This window comes from Tachysurus vachellii, chromosome 25 (assembly GCF_030014155.1).
Source record: "Tachysurus vachellii isolate PV-2020 chromosome 25, HZAU_Pvac_v1, whole genome shotgun sequence".
Classification (NCBI taxonomy): Eukaryota; Metazoa; Chordata; class Actinopteri; order Siluriformes; family Bagridae; genus Tachysurus; species Tachysurus vachellii.
Genome location: NC_083484.1, coordinates 6475404 through 6487500, shown reverse-complemented (window position 1 = coordinate 6487500; position 12097 = coordinate 6475404). Strand labels below are relative to the sequence as shown.

Below are 12097 nucleotides of genomic sequence, written 5' to 3'. Positions count from 1 at the left end.
TAACAAAAAAAAATAACGTGTCAGAAAATAAATACGACATAATAAAAAATTCAACCAGACGCAAAATGGAGACTTTTTTTATACGTATAGTGAATACGAAAATGAATATGACTCTGATCTAAGGCAGAGTTACTGAAAATACCGGCACACAGGCGTGAATGATGCAATAAGGAGAAGGAACATGTGTTCGCAGATAAATGACACAAATAACGTTTATGGCACCTCGGAAAAGCTTCAAATAGCGCGATATACGTATTATGAACCGGATTTCTCGGTGTATAACGATCTCCACGAGACATTAATTTACCTGTATAGTCTTTTACAAACGAGATGAAGCTGTTGCTGAGAGACAGTGGGGTCCGTCGTGTATAATAGACGTCAGAGGTGTTGTAGTTTATTTACTCGTCCAATTCTGTGTCACGGATGTTCAATGGTATCGCCGTGAAAAAAAATATTTATAAAACATTATCGTTTAGAAGCTCTATTCAAATAAATATAGATTAATTGGGGACAGTAATCGTTCCTTCGTTCGTTTTTTGAAAGTGTAGTTAAAAAAATGTGATGCATAAAGTGATGTGATAAAACTGTGATGCATAAAGTGATGTGATAAAGTCATGCATAAAGTGATGATAAAAAAATGTCATCCATAAAGTGATTGAAAGTGATAAAAACCAGTTTAAACATATTTACGTTGTAAGTTTCTTAGATTCTTTGATAAACCTCATGCATGGTCAGCAATAAATGAACGGTGAGAGACACCATTTCTGCATCTACATGTTTGCTTACAATTCTGTCTCTTTCTCACACACCAAAGTAATATTTTGTTTAATTTACACACAAAAAATGAATTTATATAAATGGCCAATTTAACTTTCTTTTTGTCCTAACAAACCCCTAATAAAAATAAAATGTAGCTCAAAAGTGATAAAAAAAAGTAGCTGATATAAACCATATGGTAGTTTAAAATTTCCCCAAAATGTCAATAATTTTTCTCTCTTCCATAAACTGTGGTGTGGTTTACAGTCATATCAGTCACTTTGCAAGTACAGATGATTTAAATTCTATAAATGAAACAGACTTATTTTGGGTTCAAGCCCCCTTAATACTTAAGAATAATAATTTCTTCTTGTTTCTGCAAAAATAATAATCAGAATCAGTGAAAACATTTGCTTCTAACTCTCAGATTTGTCATGAACTAACTGGTTCTAATGTGGAATACAAATCCCTGCTGTTTAATACATTTATGGAGTTTTAAATTTATGGAGTTTTATTTAAGGTTAAAAATTTGTTAAAAATGCTCATGTAAAATTGTCTATGCCTGTAAATTAGTTTTACTACGTAAACAATGAATTATTAAATGAGCGCAGCGATATAAATGTGTGATTTGCCTTTCAGCCGGAACTACTTCCAGACCGACTCATAGACATTAATCAACAACTTCTGACCAATCAGATTCAAATATTCGCGCTGTAGACTATCTACTAATTTGCATAGTTTCAAGCTCTTTACCTTCAATCAACTAAAACCCGAGCGGTCGCTCAGCCACACAGTCTTTCCTCAGCCAATCACATGTCGCTTATTCGCACTGCGCAATTAATAATCATGACGCTTTCTTTCTACGATGTTTAAATGTCTCTCTGTAAGGCATATTCTATTCTGCTCTCCAACACCTCCACATCCGGTCGCCCGGATATTCTACGGGAAATGACGTCAGTGCAGACAATAATATGGCCTCTAGAATGGCTGGAAAAGCTGTAGGCAATCATAATGTTGTAATTCAGTCAAAGTAACGTTGGTTTGTTGCCACGCAGAGTCGCGTACGGACGAGATGTCACCACCGATCATGGTTTATCAGCGTCTTGTCTTTCTGATGTCTAGAACAAATTAATCACCGGCCCTCCATGTCAGAAGGATCCCGGGCTCCGTGGTCGAAGCGGGTTTGTGTGGAGTCGCATCGCCGAGGTATTTAAACCTCTAACGAGTGAAGAATAATAATACTACCACCGCTCGTGCTCTCTATAGCTGGGGTAATGACGTCATTGTGAAGCATGTCGTAGCAACTGAAGCGGTTTATCTCTGTAACTGTAACACTGATTAACAACGCTGCTAATACCGTGTACCTGCTTGTTACAGTGTAACCGTTAACCTCTCTCTCTCTCTGTATGTGTGTGTTCTCTCTCTCTCTCTCTCTCTCTCTCTCTGTATGTGTGTGTGTGTGTGTTCTCTCTCTCTCTCTCTCTCTCTCTCTCTCTCTCTCTCTCTCTCTCTCTCTCTCTCTGTATGTGTGTGTGTGTGTTCTCTCTCTCTCTCTCTCTCTCTCTCTGTGTGTGTGTGTGTGTTCTCTCTCTCTCTCTCTCTCTCTCTCTCTCTGTATGTGTGTGTGTGTTCTCTCTCTCTCTCTCTCTCTCTCTGTATGTGTGTGCTCTCTCTCTCTCTCTCTCTCTCTCTCTCTCTCTCTCTCTCTCTCTCTCTCTCTCTCTCTCTCTCTCTCTCTGTGTTCTGTGTGTGTGTGTGCTCTCTCTCTCTCTCTCTCTGTGTTCTGTGTGTGTGTGTGCTCTCTCTCTCTCTCTCTCTCTATGTGTGTGTGTGTGTGTTCTCTCTCTCTCTCTCTCTCTCTGTATGTGTGTGTGTGTGCTCTCTCTCTCTCTCTCTCTTTCTCTCTCTCTGTATGTGTGTGTGTTCTCTCTCTCTCTCTCTCTCTCTCTCTCTCTCTGTATGTGTGTGCTCTCTCTGTCTGTCTGTCTGTCTGTCTGTCTGTCTGTCTGTCTGTATGTATGTGTGTTCTCTTTCTCTCTCCCTCTCTCTGTATGTGTGTGTTCTCTCTCTCTCTCTCTCTCTCTCTCTCTCTCTCTCTCTCTCTCTCTCTCTCTCTCTCTGTGTGTGTGTGTGTTCTCTCTCTCTCTCTGTGTGTGTGTGTGTTCTCTCTCTCTCTCTCTCTGTATGTGTGTGTGTGTGTGCTCTCTCTCTCTCTCTCTCTCTCTCTCTCTCTCTGTATGTGTGTGTGTGTGTTCTCTCTCTCTCTCTCTCTCTCTCTCTCTCTGTATGTGTGTGTGTGTGCTCTCTCTCTCTCTCTCTCTCTCTCTCTCTCTCTCTCTCTCTCTCTCTCTCTCTCTCTCTCTCTGTATGTGTGTGTGTTCTCTCTCTCTCTCTCTCTCTCTCTCTCTCTCTCTCTCTGTATGTGTGTGCTCTCTCTGTCTGTCTGTCTGTCTGTCTGTCTGTCTGTCTGTCTGTCTGTATGTATGTATGTATTCTCTTTCTCTCTCCCTCTCTCTGTATGTGTGTGCTCTCTCTCTCTCTCTCTCTCTCTCTCTCTGTGTGTGTGTGTGTTCTCTCTCTCTCTCTGTATGTGTGTGTGTTCTCTCTCTCTCTCTCTCTGTATGTGTGTGTGTGTGCTCTCTCTCTCTCTCTCTCTCTCTCTCTCTCTCTCTCTCTGTATGTGTGTGTGTGTGTTCTCTTTTCTCTCTCCCTCTCTCTGTATGTGTGTTTCTCTCTCTCTCTCTGTCTGTCTGTGTGTGTTCTCTTTCTCTCTCCCTCTCTCTGTATGTGTGTGTTCTCTCTCTCTCTCTCTCTCTCTCTCTCTCTCTCTCTCTCTCTCTGTGTTCTCTGTGTGTGTGTGTCTCTCTCTGTCTCTGTCTGTCTGTCTGTCTGTGTGTTGTGTGTGTGTCTCTCTGTGTCTTTGTGTGTGTTGTGTGTGTCTTTGTGTGTGTCTCTCTCTGTGTGTCTTTGTGTGTTGTGTGTGTCTCTCTCTGTGTGTCTTTGTGTGTTGTGTGTGTGTTGTGTGTGTCTCTCTCTGTGTGTCTTTGTGTGTGTTGTGTGTGTCTCTCTCTGTGTGTCTTTGTGTGTGTTGTGTGTGTCTCTCTCTGTGTGTCTTTGTGTGTGTTGTCTCTCTCTGTGTGTTTGTGTGTGGTGTCTCTCTCTCTCTCTCTGTGTTTGTGTGTGTTGTCTCTCTCTCTCTCTCTCTCTCTCTCTCTCTCTCTCTCTCTCGCTCTCTCTCTCTCGCTCTCGCTCTCGCTCTCTCTCTCTCTCTCTCGCTCTCTCTCTCTCGCTCTCTCTCTCTCTCGCTCTCTCTCTGTGTTTGTGTTTGTCTCGCTCTCTCTGTGTTTGTGTGTGTTGTGTTCTCTCTCTCTGTGTCTCTCTCTCTCTCTCTCTCTCTCTCTCTCTCTCGCTCTCTCTCTCGCTCTCTCTCTCTTTTGCTCGCTTGATTTATTAATCAGTGTTTGTGGCTTTCCTCAAATCACCGCCATAGATGTTGAGTTGTTCTGTTCTGGTCACTCGATCCCTTCTTTAAAGAGTAATGGAGTCTGGAACTATAAATCCTTCACTTGCATTAAACGCAACACAACACTAGAGTCCCCAATGTCATATTAACACAGTGACCTCTTTGCTCTGGTGCTGTTTGGTTTTCATGCACTCAACACACTTCATCACACCTTGGACATACTTTACAACAAACTGTAGTTTTCATGAACATCTTCCATATGGCAAATCCCTGTGAATTAGCTACTAATTAGTTAACCCTAGAAACAATCATGTTAAAATAAGTGCATTAACACTGTAAAAAGCTGTCAGTTGAAATTGTCAGCACTCATGTCAAAGCATCAACACACATTATATCCGACAATTCAACAGTAGTGTAATCAGAATGTAAGGCATTGCCTTTTCCTATAAGGAAACATGTAAAATTTCCTCAGCCGTCCTTAGGTTGGTTCAGAACGGAACAGTACAGTATCTGAATTGCAAGGATTTTAATGTGTCCCTGTTAACAGCCTTGTCCGAGCTTGGCGTCCGAGCTCGGCTTCCAGCTTGAGTGTTCTGATAACATGTTAATGCACCATGTTGTTTTTTTTTCTTCATAATTATGCCATTATTTTTACACTAGTAAAGTGTTTTGAATCAGTGTGGTGTGTAGGAGTGTGGTGTTTGTGTTATCAGTGCAGTAAAATCCCTGTTTTTCACACATTAGAACAGGGGAAACACAAGCAAAGGAAATGTGAGCGTCCTCCCAGCACACTGACAGCGAAGCCGCCAACCGGCCAGGACGCCTCCAAAAGGTAGCGCTATAAAAACTACTTTTATCTACTTGTCTGTCATTTTGATTTTTTTTTTTTCTTCATTTAATTATTAATAATTGGATTATGAATGGAAATTATCTGTAGAAGATTGGGGTAGAGTTGGATGATATTCTTTATGCTTGTTATACACTTCCGGGGCACATGTAATTTCTAATTGTACTGGTTGAAAACATGGAATAATTATGTTTAGTATAGAATAATCCAGATTATGGAGTTAGCTACTGAATAATGCTGGAATTAGCTAGCCACTGAATAACCCTCAAGAATGCAATGTTTATCTGTTAGAATTTTCATGTTTTCTTTTCTTGAGTGATACTAATAAGATATTTGCTCTTAAATACAAAGCATTTGGGACACAACTTTAGTTTTCCTGGTCATCCTGATCAAATGGGAATATGAATGATCTAACTATTAGTAATACTTTTCTCAGAAATATCATCACATTGTGTTTCTGAATGTCTGTATATACAAAGGGACAACCAATATTTTGGCAAATGTATTGTGTATGTTTCACATGAACTTACTGACTAGGACGTTTGTTTACATATAGATGAATATTTGTTGACTTGTCATTTAGGTGAATCCCTCAGAAAAGAGGTTTATTTTCCTACGGACGCAAAGGGTCACTGTCCTCTGATTGGCTCGGACACCCCCCAGTGACATGCCCGTGGCCAATCAGAGGTGAGTGCGCAAAGTGTGTGTGTGTGTGTGTGTAAATGTGTGCGTAAGGAAAGAGAGAGTGTGGGACAGCAGAGTTGGCTCTCAGCATCACAACCCAAACTGCTGAGGTGTGAATGTTCTTGAAGTCCTTCCAGAAGCTTATTTAGCATCTGTCAGTTTTTCGTGTTTGCAAATTCACAACTGCTGGAAAATTGTAGTTTTTAAAAAAATAAAAATTTATAAGACGAGTCGAATGTTTTATTACTGTACAATAATACTGTAGATAACTGTAAGATATGTGTTTTTTTTTTTCCACATTTCTGTGATTGATTTTGCTTATATTTATAAAGTACACTTTCTTAATGTGACTTGCACTGACTTACCATTTTATCAGGTATACAAAGCCCTAAGGTTTACTTTGTATTCTGAAAATGGGGTGTTTTTTTTTTTTTTTTTTTCTCTCACCTTACAGGTGCTTAATGGCTGGGGACGTTGAGGTGTACCTGTCACAGGTGCATGATGGGAGCGTGTCCTCTGGCTTCCGAGCCTTGTACGAGGAACGCCTTTTGCTGGATGTGACCCTTTTGATAGAAGAACATCATTTCCAGGCCCACAAGGCCCTGTTGGCCACACAGAGTGACTACTTCCGGGTCATGTTCACGGCAGATATGCGCGAAAGAGACCAGGACAAGATCCACATGAAGGGGCTGACAGCAGCTGGCTTCGGTCACGTCCTTCGCTTCATGTACTATGGCTCGTTGGAACTCAGCATGCCCACAGTGCAGGAAATTCTGCAGGCGGCCATGTATGTGCAACTCACCGAGGCTGTAGAGTTCTGCTGTTCTTTTCTTTTGGCCAAAATCTGCCTGGAAAACTGTGCCGAGGTTATGAGGCTGCTGGATGATTTCAGTGTGGCAGTGGAGGGAGTGCAAGAGCGGCTGGATGCCTTTCTGCTGGAGAACTTTGTGCCTCTGATGTCAAGGCCTGACTTCTTGTCCTACCTAAGCCTGGAGAAACTGGTGGTGTGCCTGAGTAGTGAGCGGCTGTGTCGGTTCCCGGAGATCGAGCTGTATGAGGCTGTGCAGTCCTGGCTTAGACATGACCGACGCCGCTGGAGACACACGGATGCTGTGGTGCAGAACCTGCGCTTTGGCCTCATGACACCAACACAAGTGTTTGAAAAGGTATCAGAATTTACTTTAATATGGCTGTAGTTTAGTGTTCAGATCAATACTGAACTGAAATGCTAGACTGTTATTTGATCCACTGATATATTTTGTGCTATAAATTAGATTTTTCACATAAGGCTTTATGATTGGAGTGAGCATTGTATTAGCACTGTATTGAAAACAATGTGGTTCTTCCTAAATAATTGTAAATTGCTTTTGCTTTTTATGGCTTACTATAAATTACAATACACAGTGCAGTCCTGAGAAAGTGACCAAGTTCCAAAATACCACAAAGCTCTATAAAAAAAATTGGTTGCCTGTTTTGTTTTTTCTTCAGAGATAACGTTTTATGCACTTTAAAACATATGGAATCTAAATACATGATACCCAGCCTGCTCATGACTATTAAATAAGTACAGTAGACTGAAGGACGCACTCTGTAGACTAAAAAATGTAGACTTGGTTATCTAGGATTTGGCTCTTTACCGAAATAAAAAAAAAAGACTTTTATTAATGGATTTAAGTGGACATCATAACAGGGTCTCCATGACCTGCTTTTATTCCTTAGGTGAAGACCTCTGAGTTCTATCGTTACTCCCGTCAGCTGAGGCAGGAAGTAGACCAAGCACTGAACTACTTTCACTCGGTGAACGAGCAACCGTTAGCCGAAACAAAGTCCAACCGGATTCGATCTGTTCGGCCTCAAACGGCTGTGTTTCGAGGGATGATCGGCCACAGCATGGTGAACAGCAAGATCCTCCTGCTTCATCGGCCCAAGGTTTGGTGGGAGCTGGAAGGTCCACAGGTTCCACTTCGGCCTGATTGCTTGGCAATCGTTAACAATTTTGCTTTCCTGTTGGGAGGGGAGGAGCTAGGGCCTGATGGAGAGTTTCACGCATCATCCAAGGTTTACCGCTATGATCCAAGGCAGAATTCCTGGCTCAGGATGGCAGACATGTCAGTCCCTAGGTCAGAATTTGCTGTCGGTGTTATCGGAAAGTTTATCTACGCTGTGGCAGGACGGACACGGGACGAGACGTTTTACTCGACAGAGCGCTATGACATTGCAGAGGATAAGTGGGAGTTTGTGGATCCATATCCAGTTAACAAATATGGTCATGAGGGCACAGTGTTGAATGGAAAACTCTATATCACCGGTGGAATCACATCATCCTCCACCTCCAAACAGGTGTGTGTGTTTGATCCAGAGCGCGAGGGAGCATCTGAACACCGCACACGCCGCAATCCCATTCTTACCAACTGCTGGGAGAACAAATCTAAGATGAACTATGCACGCTGTTTCCACAAGATGATCTCCCACAATGGGAAACTCTATGTTTTTGGAGGAGTTTGTGTAATCCTCAGGGCATCTTTCGAATCCCAAGGCTGCCCATCAACAGAAGTGTACAATCCAGAAACGGACGAATGGACCATCCTTGCTTCTATGCCCATTGGGCGAAGTGGGCATGGTGTGGCAGTGCTAGACAAACAGATCATGGTGCTGGGTGGATTGTGCTACAACGGCCATTACAGCGACTCTATACTCACCTTTGATCCTGAGGAGAACAAGTGGAAGGAGGACGAGTATCCCAGAATGCCTTGCAAACTGGATGGCTTGCAGGTGTGCAGCCTGCACTTTCCTGAGTATGTCCTGGAACACATGAAGCGCTGCAGCTGAGGGTCTCTGGGGTGGGGGGAAAAAACACACAAAACAAACGTTTACAAATGTGAAAGTAGTCTTCATAACTTATTACACTTTTAAACAGTAGGTCAGTGCTTATTTAAGAACAAAAAGCTTCATACTTTTTAGGTAGAAGTTGGCAGGTTTGGGGGATGTCAGGTAGGGGGAAATGGTTAATATTGCTGGTTAAGCTTTTTAAGCATTTTTCCCTCCAAAATCATTTTTCTCATTTTAAGAGGACTTAACGGCAAACATTTATGTGGACTTTTTTTTTTTTTTGGTGCATAATAATGTCAGTCTGTTCTGTAATTGTAATGTCCTGTACAATAACGGCATACTGCATTTCCACCACATTGTTCATCGTGAATTCGACCTATTCCCCTCCGGTTCTGTGTTTGAGGAAGTTTTTCTTCCACCACTTTCAACTCTGATGCAATTTTTTTGCACTAATGATCAACTGGACAAAAATAGACATTGTAAATGTCATTAACAAAAAAAAAAAACAATTCATTTCTTTTTGCTTTAATATTCATTTGTCTTGATGTCACACGCTATGAGATTTAGGTTTTGGATTATGATGATTATAAAGTTAGTGACATTTAATCTGTGATGTGGATTAAATTTTGCACTGTAAAGGGTGTTGTTTTTTTACTGTTAGGCAATAACACTGTTCCACCACTACTGATGAAAGAGGAAAATGAAAGAAGAGTTAAAGGCCAACCTCTCCTTTTAACTTCTTCCATATGTGTTGACACTATTAACCTTGTTTAATTTATTTACTTGCTGGAGCTTTGTCTTGATCCCACTAAGATAAACCAGCTGCTGTTTTCAGTTTTGTCACATTTCTGTTTTGTTTCATGAGCAAAGGGCTAAATCACATCTGCTTGTTTTTCATTATTTCAGGGGGTTAATGGGGTCATGCCAAAAAATAGCTCATATTTAATGGGCACTTGCATTTACACAGTATTGTTTTGTATATTTCAGAGAAATCATTTGGGTTGAATTTCTCAGAATAGTATGTGTGGCTGGACAAATTGAGTTGCAATCACTAGAGTACTTTAAAACAGTAATGTGCATGTCAAACATCCAATATAACTATGTATTGAACTGCTGCACATGGCAGCATAGCAAACACAGAAGAAAGTGCGATTTGCATTCTTCTTCAAAACATATCACTGATTGTTAGTTTTGCTTGCTTCGCTCCAGGCCACAGTTGGCTCTGGCAATGACGGGATTCGTATGTGTAAATAATGAAAGGCCATAGATGGGAACGTGCAAGGTCAAGTAGACATGATTTCTAAGAGTACTCAAAGTATCTTCATAAATCTTTAGTCTTTACTATTGACACTAGCTGGCCATCCAATGCCCTATATGGCCAAAAGGTTGTGAACACCTGACCATCACACCCATATGTGCATTCCCAGCATCCACTGATGCTGGGCGTGAACACTTTGGGTACATCAGCATTCCAGTTTATCCCAAACGTGTTCAATGGGACTCTGTGCAGATCACTGGAGTTTTTCCATTCCAAACTTGCCAAACCATTTCTTAATATGTTTGGGTCTCTTTTTAATGCATTGGGCATTGGGAATCTAATGCAACAGCATTAAAAGTTTTAATTGTTTACATGCACACTGGCAACATGTTGGGAAAGGCCCACGTGTAGGTATTTGAATGCGTGCACAAACTTTTGGCTATATTATGTAGGAACTAACCTGACACAAATTCTGGGAAAAATGTTGTCATGTTGGTAAATGTTGATGATTAATATTAATTATTTTTGGCTCACATAATCGAACACCTTTTTAAGTGTAACCATAAAACTAATTTTGAACACCAGGTGGTCAATTAAATACATTGGAAATGTGTTTTTGAGGGCTCACAGGATACACACGAATCTACATTCTTATATACAACTCATATCGAGCCTTAGACAATGAAGAACAGTTATTAATTATGAATGTTTAATTGGTGTTTGACAAAATACTTGAAAGCAGTCAAACTGTACCTATGGGATGTTTAAAGATGAGATGGCATAATGATATTTAACCTTAAAAGCCTGAACACAAGTCAGTGACCCATGTCATTACCTATATAAGCTATTTAACAATTTTACTTAACAAATTTCTGTTTTTGTCCAGCCACACATTATTCATGAGATTGTTCTGGCTAGTCCTTTGAGTTTCATGTGGTAACACTCCATTAGCTTCTTCACTATTATGCTTTCTGTTAGGCATGCAATCATTGTTTATACGATACGTTATGATTTTCAACACCTCAAAGGTGAAGGCAGCCTAGATATGTGGCATCTTTTGGCACTGTTTGTGGCTTTAAGTTAAGCTCTGTCCAATTAAGAAGGCAGCTTATTTCTAAGACTTCATATTTGCATTTGTTCTTGACAAATCCCATAAATAGAAATGTTAATGTATAGTTCTATACATTATAGTCTTTTGTAAAACTAAATTATTTTTTTAATATCAGTACATGCCTACCTCATGTATTTTTTTTCCCTGGGAGTCATTGGCTTTGTACTGATATTATATATGGTACTGGTTTGAACTTCCTCAAATACTAACTTATTCCCTCATGTCTCTGTCTTGTGGTTCATGTTTTCTTTTTCCACAACCAGCTGTCAAGGTCATGTACATATAGACACCAAAATACAGCCTGAAAGGGTTTCTGCTGTGCAGCTTAAGATATAAAATGCACAGGTCTATCCAATTTAGATTTATTCTTGTCACGTATATATCCCTCTGCAAAATAATCTGAATAAACAAATCCAGTTTAATAAAACATAGCCCTGTATCTAAACTGTACTTGAGCATTAATCAGATTACTGATGTATTTACTGTGATCTGATGGTTTATTGCTACTTGGAGACTTTGTAATTTCTTTCCTGAAATAAATGTTCCTATTGTTCAGTTTTTCAGTGGTCTTTTTTTTAAGTCCCTAAAAATTTTATAAGCATTATTAATTTCAGTCCAAGTCATGTGTGAGTCCATTTCAAAGAACTGGTCATTTTATTGACTGAAGATCAGAGCTGCACTTATTGAGTCAATATAAGATTTTCTTTTTTTTTTAAAAAAACAAACATTTATGATGTGTTCGAATTTAATTAAATGTATGACATCACAGTATATCTATATTAGTTTATCACTATAATCTATGGCTTTTTGTTTACTGAAGAAATCAAATCAGCTGTATTACAACCAACCTAACTGCCAACTGTTGGTTAATATTACCCAGATACCCAAGTGTGCATGTATGCACACAGCAAGAACTTCAACAAAAACACAATGACCATATGGTATATATCGTTGTAATATTTCCTTCATTTTCTGTCGATCTTCCTGACTTAGACGACACCTTAGAATTCTATCATTTTTATTTTCTTCTTGGCTGTAATGAGTGTATTTTCCACTTTTACACCATTCTAAACTGTAGCATGTACTGGGTTCCTTCATTAGTTTGCTTTGTTTTCCATTAATTCTATGGTGTCAGCTACGAGCTGTTCT

General features: G+C 40.1%; 2 protein-coding genes across 3 annotated transcripts in view; one reads left to right on the top strand and one right to left on the bottom strand.

Moving 5' to 3' along the window:
- Positions 1-331, bottom strand: part of eif2s3 (eukaryotic translation initiation factor 2, subunit 3 gamma) — a 10676-nt gene extending 10345 nt beyond the window's left edge. Inside the window, exon 1 of the mRNA XM_060861503.1 lies at positions 308-331. The gene's annotated coding sequence lies outside the window, so the exon portion shown is untranslated. The remainder of the gene's footprint in view (positions 1-307) is intronic.
- A 1194-nt stretch (positions 332-1525) lies between these two features.
- On the top strand, positions 1526-11506 carry klhl15 (kelch-like family member 15). 2 transcript variants are annotated; one of them, XM_060861502.1, is made up of 6 exons: positions 1526-1709; positions 1812-1962; positions 4964-5051; positions 5650-5753; positions 6205-6916; positions 7470-11506. In XM_060861502.1, exons 4-6 carry the CDS (start codon positions 5734-5736, stop codon positions 8577-8579), a joined length of 1842 nt encoding a protein of 613 aa, XP_060717485.1. In that variant the 5' UTR covers positions 1526-1709; positions 1812-1962; positions 4964-5051; positions 5650-5733; the 3' UTR covers positions 8580-11506. The 2 variants fall into 2 exon arrangements, with proteins under 2 accessions (XP_060717485.1, XP_060717484.1); XM_060861501.1 differs by lacking the exon at positions 1526-1709 and having other exon boundaries at positions 1716-1962.
- The last annotated feature ends 591 nt before the right edge of the window (positions 11507-12097 follow it).